This window comes from Harpia harpyja, chromosome 5, assembly GCF_026419915.1.
Source record: "Harpia harpyja isolate bHarHar1 chromosome 5, bHarHar1 primary haplotype, whole genome shotgun sequence".
In the NCBI taxonomy this organism is placed as follows: Eukaryota; Metazoa; Chordata; class Aves; order Accipitriformes; family Accipitridae; genus Harpia; species Harpia harpyja.
In genome coordinates this window covers 23,436,038-23,448,048 of record NC_068944.1, presented here as the reverse complement: position 1 = coordinate 23,448,048, position 12,011 = coordinate 23,436,038, and the positions used below count along the sequence as shown (strand labels likewise).

Here is a 12,011-nt window from a genome sequence, read left to right as displayed (position 1 = left end):
TACGTAAGACTTTTCATCCATCAAAGCTGACTTAAAAGACATGGAATTTAATTACTGATGGCATATGTAGTCTCTCCAAGACTGTGTTTAATAGTTGGTTGGCATTATTTCCCATTTTTACTCAATAGTATTTCTCTGAAAGGATGATGTCAAAAAGACCAGGTTTGCTTTGTAAGCCATTTTCATTTGCATGAGCTTCACAGTTAGTATCAGTACCTATACCACAGTACCTATCGCGTGGACCTGTTGACCATGTCCCTGTTGCAGAGTTAACAATGGAGAAAAGTTTTCAGAGTAATATTTTCTTTTCTATCAGATTCTCCCTGCCAAACATTATCCTCTCTTTCATCTGAACGTCAGCGTAATAAAATTGTACATAGATAGTAATAAGCAAATTGTATGACTGAATAAGATTTGGTTTGCTAGAAGGGACAGAAATGTCTTATAAGATGACTTAGGAAAAGAGTTACTCTGTCATCATGCTTTTAAAAAGAATACATCAAGAATTTTAGGCACATACATTTTAATGTTGCAATTATAATAGGTCTAAAGTGAAGGATTTTTTGAACAGTGTGACTGCCGGAAGAATTTAATACAAGCTGTTTAGATCAGAAGTTTCTCTCTTTTTTTAAATTACGTTTATCTTGAGAAAACTTGTTAAACACACTTTTACTCTCAGTGATCATTCAGGATATGTACGCCCTTTGCCAGTGCCTCGTAGTTTAAATAGTGATATCTCATATTTTGGAGTTGGAGGCAAACAAGCAGTGTTCTTCGTTGGACAGTCTGCCAGAGTAAGTAAATATCAATCTTAAACATTATTTTAAAACATTTTTACATAATCAGATTATTATTATCCTAGCTTTTAATCACAGTATTAAACTATTTTGTTGTGTTCATTTTAAATCTTATTTTGATTTTAAATACTGTTTCTTTAATAATATCAGATGATAAGCAAACCTGCAGATTCTCAGGATGTTCATGAACTTGTCCTTTCTAAAGAGGATTTTGAAAAGAAGGAGAAAAACAAAGAAGCAATATATAGCGGATACATTCGAAACAGAAAGGTAAATAGCCTTAATACTTTCTCTTTTTTTATTTGAAAGCTTTTCCCAGGTTAACATGATTTCACTATGTAATATTCTTGTAATACTTATCTGGGGATATCTTTGTCTTATTGAATCATTTGCACCCCGGAGTGTTAAAGGAAGTAATGGGAAACTTGAAGGCACTACATATCATAAAGCTTTATTTGTATGTGATTCTTTTTTATCTTTTCAGTTTACCATAAAGGACAGAAATTACATATAGTTTAACATATCAGGTTAAGAAAAATATTTAAAAATACCTTTCTAAGATCAGCGAGTATTTCATTATGTATGAAACAAAGAAAAATGTCCGTTCTCTGAAGTAGTAAGGAATAAATTAGGGAAACAAACTGTAGAAGTATGTAGAACAACTAACCTGTCTATGGGAGAGAAGTCCAGCCAGATAAACAAAACCCAGTGGATTCACAAATCTCCACTAATTTTGTAAAAGAAATGAACTATTTAGTTGAAAACTAAAATGAACAGTCCTGATGGTTTTCATGAAGAAGAAAAGCTTAAGAAAAAAGCTGCAAGATAAGGAGGAAGACTGAAAAGAACTCTTCTTTGGACATTTTTGAGCAAGAAGATAAAGGCAAAGATATGGCTAAGGGTGCAGATGGGAGCATAAGTGGATGCTGTGCATGATGAGGTAATCAGACCTTGATTATAGCCCATATCTTGTGGGTTATCTCAGTGCTCTTGGCCTTTTGTATGGGTGAGAGGAACAGGAGGTAGATAATGTTTTTAACATGCCAATATTGGGGCAGTAACTTGTGACAAAGAATGAATCATCAAAAATGTACAAGTTTTATTTTTAATCTCTCTGTAATAGAGATGAGAAGGTAGAGTCACAGAAATAGAAACTGAAAAGCAGACAAAATCTGTTTATTGTAGAGAGCACAAATGCTTTCCCTCCCCACTTCATATTAAAAAGGGAGTGTGGGGGATATAAAAGTAGAAAATAAGCTAACAGACATTAGTTGGAGGAAACTAGCTGAATGAGATGCATAGATACTAATAAGGAATTCAAGAAGGTGGTGCAATCAACTGTTTGAAAAGTTGTGGTGATAATATAAAATGAAAGTTAAGCTGATGCAGTTAAAAAAAATTGCAAGTAAAGTTCTATTAGAGGTAAAAAATAACTTGTAAATATCGAAGAGGGAAGAGATGCTGTGAAGCACTCAAGTAATAGAAGTGAAGTGTGGAGATACTGGATTGACAGCTCAGGTCTAAGGAGTTTTTACAAATCATTGAAATAGCCAGGTGTGATGGGTTAACCCTGGCTGGATGCCAGGTGCCCACCAGAGCTGTTCTATCACTCCCCCTCCTTCTCAACTGGACAGGGGAGAGAAAATATAACAAAGAGCTTGTGGGTCGAGATAAGGATAGGAGAGATCACTCACCGATTACCGTCACGGGCAAAACAGACTCAGTTTGGGGAAAAATTAACTTGATTTATTACAAATCAACCGGAGTAGGGTAATGAGAAATAAAACCAAATCTCAGAACACCTTCCCTCCACCCCTCCCTTCTTCCCGGGCACAACTTCACTCCCGGATTCTCTACCACCCCCCCAGCAGCACAGGGGGACGGGGATGGGGTTTACGGTCAGTTCATCACACGTTATTTTCTGCTGCTTCATCCTCCTCAGGGGGAGGACTCATCACACTCTTCCCCTGCTCCAGCGTGGGGTCCCACCCACGGGAGACAGTCCTCCACGAACTTCTCCAACGTGGGTCCTTCCCACGGGCTGCAGTTCTTCACGAACCGCTCCAGCATGGGTCCTTTCCACGGTGTGCAGTCCTTCAGGCACAGACTGCTCCAGCGTGGGCCCCCCACGGGGTCACAAGTCCTGCCAGAAAATCTGCTCTGTGGGCTCCTCTCTCCACAGATCCGCAGGTCCTGCCAGGAGCCTGCTCCAGCGCGGCGTTCCCACGGGGTCACAGCCTCCTTTGGGAACCCACCTGCTCCGGCGTGGGGTCCTCCACGCGCTGCAGGTGGATATCTGCCCCACTGTGGACCTCCATGGACTGCAGGGGGACAGCCTGCCTCACCGTGGTCTTCACCACGGGCTGCAGGGGAATCTCTGCTCTGGCGCCTGGAGCACCTCCTCCCCCTCCTTCTTCACTGACCTTGGTGTCCGCAGGGTTGTTTCTCTTACATGTTCTCACTCCTCTCTCCGGCTGCCGAATACCGCCGTCCCAACTTTTTCCTTCTTAAAAATGTTATCACAGAGGCGTTACCACTATCACTGATTGACTCGGCCTTGGCCGGCGGCGGGTCCGTCTTAGAGCCGGCTGGTATGGGCTCTCTTGAACACAGGGGAAGCTTCCAGCAGCTTCTTACAGAAGCCACCCCTGTAACTCCCCCCGCTACCAAAACCTTGCCACACAAAACCAATACACCAGGCCAGTTCATTAGATTGATGTGAAATTGAACATGTGAATTTGTCTCTTTAATGTCTTGAAAAATGGTCTGCAGTGCACATAGGTGAGCAAGAGAATACTGTGGCAGAAATAGAAGTTGTAATGGATTACTGCAGTGTGAGAAGAATAATTGAATCTTTGAGGTATTGAGTTGGTAAAGGAAGTTACTTCTGCAAAGAAATCAAGATGTAATTAATGTCAAACCTAAGACATTCTAGAACAAGGCCAGAACACTGAAGAGAAATGGCACTGATGGCTCTTCTGTTGATGGATAATAGGCACCTGTCTTTACTGTACTCACTTCCCTGGACCATTTAATATTGCCAACAATACTACTTTTCTAGTTGAGATGGATGCTAGGAATGTTGGGGAAAGCACCATGGTATTTTGTCATCTGTAGTAGGAAGGCAACCAAAGAATTTGGGAACAGCGTTTTGGAGGTACTTTCACTGCGTAAGTTGTACAGGATAGCACTTGTTCAACATTGGTGTGCAGCTTCTAGGTCATTGGTCAAACCATACAGAGATGAGGACCAAGCAATTCTGGATTTTCTTTATTATCTGTGATCTCATTACTAGCATAGAAACAGCCCCTTGCTTGGATGAAATCAGCAAGACTGTTAGGTTTAAAAGAGGCTATGCTGTGGGCAGAAGAAAGCATTTTAAGAATTTCAGTCTTTTTTGATGAAAGTTCCCACAACTGGTTAAATTATCCTGTTGGTTAAAGAGAGCTCTTTGATTCCCTGGGGAAAGTAAGTCTTAACACCCTTGACTACCATGTTTCACTGTCTACAGTTAGGTAGGAGATGTATCTTTTCACGACTTAGTGATGTGTTTCCTTTTTGCCTGCTTTCCTGCAAAACAAGGCATGATGCTGCATTTACTACAGCATGGAAAAGTGTATCTTCTCCATTGTACCAATTGTTTGCAGTTGCTATAAAGATCTCAATCTTTGTGTTAAAAATAGCTTCTTTTCTGGATGCACCAAATGTAAAGGATTATCCACTGGTCCAGCGTGAAACATGACATCAACTGCTGTGTTTCTCTGCAGCTTAGAAACCTCCTATCATAAGAGTAGAGTGCATCCATCCAGGAAAAGACAATCAGGACTTTCTGGAATCAGGAACTTCTTTTTCTGTGAGGCTACTGGGTATTTCAGCTGGAACTGAGGATTCACCCTTCCGTGGCAAAAGCATGTTTCTTCCACTTCAATTTCTGCTATAGAAAGCAGCCTATCCATTTAAAAGCAAATTTTTTTTTTTCTGGCTTGGTTTTCTTAAAGAAGACTTATGTCTGGTACACATAGTAGTTCCATTTGATGGATGAGAACATGGATATCACACAGTGCCACATTAAACATGATTAAATGCATTTCTAGACTGAACACTTCAAATGCTATCATGAAAGTGAGTTGAAAATGAACTGGATCAGGGATGTCAGATTCTTAGTTTGTTGACTTTAATTTGGAAGGTTTTATTATAAGCGTTAATCCTGTGTGATACTTAGCATCATGTGTTCTGTACTCTTTTCCTGTTCTGTTTTTTAATACTTTTCAAAGCTAATGGGAGATCAGAAATTCAGTTTACATTCTTGCTTTTATTATTTTACTCTTTTTGTAGCCATCTGACTCTACTCACATCACAAGTGATGATGAAAGATTTCTTCATAACCTAATATTAGAAGAAAGGGATAAAGAGAGTTTCACAGCAGTTGTCATTACAGGTGTACAACCAGATCATATGCAGTACTTGAAAAACTATTTTCATCTTTGGACAAGGCAGCTGGCGTAAGTTTGTGATTTAAAAGATTTGATTTAAAAGTGTACTACTAACAAAGTCAGATAATTATGAATTACTTCCTTTCTGTACTTTGTCATCGGCTTTATTCCTGTTAAGGTTGTTGATACGTGTTTTGTTGATGCCACAATTAGTCTTCCTAACTAACTGATCTTACAGAAACTAGCACAACTGAATGGGGCCCCCCATCCAAACAAAGATGTTTACAAACATCAGTTTCAGTGTGACTTGATAATTGATACGTAATTATCCAATTGAATTATCAATAACCTATTCAGTTTAATAATTATTATTAATGTAATAATTAGATATCTAATTGTTAGTAACTCGATAAATTACTGTTCTCACAGCTTTGCTCCTAACCTTTATATCTAGATTTGTGTTTTGCCTTTTTTAAAAAAAAAAAAAAAAAAAAAATGCTGCTTCATCCCAGTTCAAGAGGGAGACTGATATGTGATACTCTCCACTGAGTACTATAGTAGTGTCATCAGTGGCCCTGCAGAGTTTGGAGATGTGGAAGTCTGTGATACCTGTGAATCATGTGGATTTATCTGTTAAGAGGATGGATCTATCTGTGAATGTAAACTGAACTATGAAGCCATGGCCCAATTTTGAAATCTGGCAAACCATAGAACTTGATTTTAAGCAATAATTTTATTTTTGTGTTACCTGTAATCTAATAATAATACTAATACTTAATATGAGGATTAGTATAAGGATTAGATAACACCTTATTATATGAAACATCATTCACTGTTGCAAGTAAAAACTTGTGGCTGAAACCCTTTTTAACCTTGTGAAAATGTAGGGGTACATCTACATTGACAGATAAATTAGGTCCCTCATTAGCTTCTAGGTGCTCTTCTGGTGAATACCCAAACTTAGGTGTGTGTTAGTTCATTCCAGCTATCTCTTGAAGTGAAAGAACTGCCTCCATTTGAGATGAAACAGAGGTGCAATTATTCGAGGGTGTGCCCTGTAGCTATTACAGTAAAACCAATCAGATTTAGCTTCCCAGTGCTACACAATCCTGTGTCACTATTTCAGCTGTAATGGCCTTTTTCCCCTCAAACACCCCCTCATACCATCCTGCCGTGCCTTTTGCCACACATGCATAATACCAGTTTCATTCTGCTCTAATGGGCTACAGCACAGCCCTCATATTATTTTGGACGCTTTGAAGCAGAGGGAGGGGAGATGATCCCCCAAAATAATTATGTCTTAAGGCCATGAGAGCACCTTTTGAAGTCTGGAGGAGATGCAGACAAAATGCTAAGCAGTTTGGACATACCAGTCTGGTCTAAACTCCTGAGCAATGAGACCATGAGGAGCTTTTGTTTGGGAACCAAGATTTCTCCTTGGGCTGCATTTAGTGCAGTAGATGTCAGAAGCAAAGCGATTATAAACACTTGCAGGTGCATTTAACTTCCTTCATACATTCAGTCCCATTGACTTGTATAATCTCATTTTTCTGCAAACCACCACCCTGAGGTTTGAGGACTCAATATCTGAAGTTGGAAGAATTAGCTAGCTTGTTGAAAAGTTGAAGTAAATGCGGTTAAGTTCCTCAGTTTTCTCAAACTTCCTATCTCTATGAAAATAATTAATCTATCTGATGGTGTGGATTTTTTGAACTTTCTTAAATGAGCGCAAATGCCATTAGAAAATAATGTTTACGAATAGAAAAATTATTTCTAATATGCAGACCACATCCATGACTGCTGCCTGTATTCAAATGAGGTATCTTTACTTTTTGGAAATAACTTAAGGATAGTGATTGTGAAACACTTCTGTTACTATTAGATTATCAATACAAAGCTGATATCAGAAACAATATGTGGGAAGTTTTTTGGCTCTAGATCTTTTTAATCTCCAGAGTGTAGTACAAATTACAGTAGTTTTATTAGTTTACATTTTGTATTTTATCAAAAAATTGATCTTAGTATGATTGTGCATGAAAGAGATGAGAGTTGAAAAGAGTGAAAAAGAGTCACTCCCTTTAGTAAATCTTCTGTACCACATATACGTGTTGTCGTGGAGTTGATTTATAACAATGCAATGAACCAGTTATATTTTAATAAAAATGCAAGTTTATCTAGATTTTTGAAAATTTTGAAATTTTAAAATTTCACTTTCTGAGATTTACTTTTCATTTAAAATGTATTTCAGACATATCTATCACTATTACATCCATGGACCAAAAGGAAATGAAACTAATGCTATAACAAAAGACATAAGCCCTTTCAACAACATCGACATTCAGGTAAGAAGTTTTATACTTAGTAGTCAAAATTCTTTGAAGGCAACATTTCATATTGTGCCTGTTTCTCTTTAATCATGCATTTTGAACTACAGCAGCATTTTAAGATATGTATGTAATTTAATTTGTAAAAAGTAATACTATTTATCATTGGAGCATAGGAACTATTTCATTTTGCTAACAGTTAAGGTAAGTGTCACAAATGCTAATTACTGTAGGGTTTTTTGCCTAAGGAAAATCAACTTGTTTTATTTTTTTCCAGATTTCAATGTTTGAAAAAGGAAAAGTACCAAAGATTGTCAATCTTAGGGAGATCAAAGATGACATGCAGACTTTGTATATAAATACTGCAGCAGATAGTTTTGAGTTTAAGGCACATGTTGAAGGAGAAGGTATAGTGGAAGGCATCATCCGATATCATCCCTTCCTGTATGATAAAGAAACATACCCTGATGATCCATGTTTTCCATCAAGTGAGTGAAATGTTATGCAGCTTATCAGTCCTGTTACAGACAATCCTACCACTCTAAATGTTTTAATGAAATAGAAACTAGAACAATTTAAATTGAAGTGCAAGTTGTTATCTAATTTGGGTTCTGGCGGAACAGAAAAGTTCACATCCTTTTGGATGAATGAACCCTGTGAGAAAATTGGCTGTTGTGGTAACTCATTCATGTAAACCTGTTCTTTGACATAACACCATCTGATTTCAAACTATAAACTCTCATGGAATGCACTCTGATTGAAACATTTTGACTTTCGTGACTGTTAGATCTTTGCTCCGAGAAAGTAATGAAACACCAGTAGTTTGATTCAAGAGATTTCTAACATCAGAATACCTCAGAGGACAACATTTAGTCTAAGTCCTTAATTTAAAATTTGTTTTATCCAGCCTTAATGAGTTTTCAGATGCTAGGGTTTAAAATAATTTGTGTTGGTGATTTTTTTTTTTTTTTGACAAAACAAATCTTGAGTTTAATTGTGACAAGATTTTCTGATATTAGAAGAACATCAGTTGTAACTAAGGGGGATAAGTAATATTTATTCAAATTTGAAATTTGCAAATTTGGTAATATTATTCAATCCCTGTTTAAATTTTTTTCCTTAGCTTTCCTTAGTTTTTCTGCTTGGTATTTCTTAAACAGAAAAAAAAAATCCTAATATTATATATACCTAGCTTGAGATCATGTGTACTGCTACTGTGCCTAACTTAATAAGTATAGATAATCCTTAATTTAGACTGCTCTGGTTTTTGATATTAGTTTTTTAAAGAAATGTATTCATGGAGACTGTCTTCTTTTTAATCAAGAATTAAACGATGATGACGATGATGAAGACTGCTTTATAGTAGAAAAGGGTGCCAGAGGAAAAAGGCCTATTTTTGAATGTTTTTGGAATGGAAGATTAATACCATACACAACTGTGGAAGAGTAAGTGGTAATCTGTTTCTACAATGTAAACCAGTCTCTTTCTATAATGTAAACCTCTCTTTATAAAAAAGGGGTTTAATGTCTTTCTCCTTTTGTTTAAGTTTTGAGTGGTGTGCTCCTCCAAAGAAGAGAGGATTGGCACCAATTGAGTGCTACAACAGAATTTCTGGTGCATTATTTACCAATGATAAGTTCCAGGTCAGCACAAACAAACTCACTTTCATGGATCTGGAGCTGAAGCTAAAAGATAAGAATACTCTGTTCACAAGAATCTTCAATGGACAGGTGATCATTTTATTCTGTTAAGTATTTCTTCTTGGAAAAGTTTAATGCATATGATACAGAAACCTTTACTCACTGGACATTTGTTCATGTCACTGCATATTGACCCGTTTCTGAAGAACTTTCACCTTGGACACTTTTGCAGGACTTTGTAGCAGACACTTCTCCCAGTTTTAGTAGTAAAGTACTACTTTACTACTCTCAGAGTAGTAAAGCCGACTCTTTAAATCTGAAAAAATAAGAGTTAGTCTTTTTCCTTTTATTTTCTTAAATAATATCTAGTTGTTATATGACAGTTTTTGTGGAAAGACCCCCTTCTTAGAGGAATATGGGTGCTGGGGGAAACACTTTCTCTGTCTTGAAGTGTAGCTTTCCTAGAATTTTGTAGTGTTTCCAAGCTGAAGAATCCTTTTTTTTTTGCATACAATATCACTGTACTCTTATAATTGTTTATAATTCTGAAGTTGTCAGATTTAAATTTTGTAATACGTTAATAGTATGTATTTCTTTTGTAAACTCTTTATAGGAGCAGCGAATGAAAATTGACAGAGAATTTGCTTTGTGGCTCAAAGACTGTCATGAAAAATATGACAAACAGATAAAATTCACAGTCTTTAAAGGAATAACTACACGTACTGATTTACCATCCAAAAGAATGCAGAGCCCTTGGACAATGTATGCTGCAATAGAGTGGGATGGGAAAACATACAAAACTGGACAGCTGGTAAGTTAGTTGCTCACTGGTGTTGGGGTTTTGTTTGTTTGTTTTGTAATAAAGCATTTGAATGCTATAAAAGGCAACTACTGTACATTTGATGTAGAAACAATGTACTGACAATTGTCTTTGCTTTACAGGTGAAAACTGTTAAGACTCTTCCAATATTCTATGGAAGTATTGAGAAATTTTTTTTGTATGGAGACCATGATGGGGATATATTTGCCACTGGAGGAGAGGTTCAAATTGCTTTGGTAAGACAAATATAAAAAGAATTCACACACCTAGTATGCCTATGGAATCTTTAAACATAATCCCAGGTCAGACTTATTTAAACGACTTTCAAATAACTGTTGAAAATTATGGTATTTTTCAACTGCTTAGTTACATTAGTTTTAATGTAAGCATATTAAAATTATTATTCATGATCAATGATCTGATTTATTTAAATTTGCATATGAAATAGAGTATCACAGTTGGTATCAATAGTATGTTGTTTATCCATTCTTAACCCTTGTGATTTCAGCAAATTTTAGAACAGTGTCTTGTGGAGTCACCACGTAGTATTTGTTAGCATATTGCATTATGTCTATGTCTACTTGTCCAGTCCCTTGATAGAGAGGTATTTCTTCTCTGACATACTATAATCTGGCTGTTTATAACTGCGCTAAATTTTTTTTCAGGAACCTCAGGCATTGTATGCTGAAATGAAAACTGTTCCAATCTCAAAACTTGACAGAACAGTGTCTGACAAAGCTGTTAAAAAATACATAGAGGATGAAATGGCAAGGTAAGCTCTAAATTGTAATTATTTACTTGTGGAGTTCCTAATAACAATTTTAGTATTTCTTCAGGAACACAAAAATGTTCAGTTTTATTCCCAAATGGGAAAGCAGTCAGCTGTTTCAGCAGAAACAAAAAAAACCTAGAACTCTAAACCGAGAAGAAATAGTTCAGGTTTGGGGTTTCTTTCCCCCAAAAAATAGCTTCATGTGTATTCTACTAAAGATAAATTACCCTGTTTTTTAACTCACAGGAAAACTGTTCATTCTTTCTTTTTCACTAGACTTCCTGACAAATTATCAGTAACATGGCCTGAAGGAGATGAGTTATTACCAAATGAAACAAGATTTGCTGGTACACCAATAGGTATATTTTATTCTTCCAAATACTAAAAAAGTAAAATGTCAATTTAGAATTATATTATGCACTCTTGTTAAAAAAATAAGCATACAAAAATCTCCAATCACAGGTTATTTTAAATGTCCATAATTTTTCTTTTAAATACAGGAGCATTAAGAATAGAAATTTTGAATAAAAAAGGAGAAGCAATGCAAAAACTTCCAGGTACAAGCCACGGAGGTTCAAAGAAACTTCTTGTTGAACTCAAGGTTATTTTACATTGTAAGTATTTCAGTATATTTAAATGAGTCTTTATTATTTTAAAAATGCATAATGGATAATAAATTTCTGTGTATATATGCATATAATACATACTAGAATTTCATAGATGGATAGATATAGCTTTTAATTTTAAGGACAATATTCCATCAGAGCATGTAGTACTCCAAAGCCACATTTCATGAAATGACAATTGCTTCAATGCCAAAGCTTAATGTCTTAATGCTATGTGCTTTGCATTTTATGGGTGCTTCACTTGGTATTCTTATATTGCATTTGTTGAAGAATTGCATTCTCTCCGAGGCAACTGAAATTACTCAGTTGTGTGTTGAACACAAAATTAGAACACTGAATTCTCTGAAGACTCCAATCCTGCACGTGTCAAATATATTTGAAATTTTTAGGAACTTAAAATTTTGTTTGCCTTGTTTCTTTCCATATACAATAGGAAAATCCGATTCCTTTGTCTGATAAGAGTTGTAAAAATACCCTTCAGAAGCACTGAGGTTACTGTAGTGATACATGTCAAAGGAAACCAAATGGAAGTATCTTAGCTTCAGTTTAGTATATGTGTCATAAGACTACACATGGTATTTTAATGGCACTTGTTGTAC

The 12,011-nt window shown here is 36.2% G+C and overlaps 1 protein-coding gene across 5 annotated transcripts in view; it reads left to right on the top strand.

Moving 5' to 3' along the window:
• SMCHD1 (structural maintenance of chromosomes flexible hinge domain containing 1) overlaps positions 1 to 12,011 on the top strand; it is a 92,073-nt gene that overhangs the window by 25,653 nt on the left and 54,409 nt on the right. For 4 of the 5 annotated variants that reach the window (XR_008235435.1, XM_052788656.1, XM_052788655.1 and 1 more), the window contains 12 exons: positions 680 to 794; positions 948 to 1,067; positions 5,133 to 5,299; positions 7,479 to 7,572; positions 7,832 to 8,042; positions 8,879 to 8,999; positions 9,101 to 9,284; positions 9,808 to 10,005; positions 10,137 to 10,250; positions 10,680 to 10,786; positions 11,063 to 11,145; positions 11,287 to 11,400. Coding sequence is in view for 4 of the 5 variants with exons in the window: in XM_052788656.1 (XP_052644616.1) it covers positions 680 to 794; positions 948 to 1,067; positions 5,133 to 5,299; positions 7,479 to 7,572; positions 7,832 to 8,042; positions 8,879 to 8,999; positions 9,101 to 9,284; positions 9,808 to 10,005; positions 10,137 to 10,250; positions 10,680 to 10,786; positions 11,063 to 11,145; positions 11,287 to 11,400 (1,628 nt within the window). In the remaining variant the exon portion in view is untranslated. The remainder of the gene's footprint in view (positions 1 to 679; positions 795 to 947; positions 1,068 to 5,132; positions 5,300 to 7,478; positions 7,573 to 7,831; positions 8,043 to 8,878; positions 9,000 to 9,100; positions 9,285 to 9,807; positions 10,006 to 10,136; positions 10,251 to 10,679; positions 10,787 to 11,062; positions 11,146 to 11,286; positions 11,401 to 12,011) is intronic. The other variant, XM_052788659.1, reaches the window with a different exon arrangement.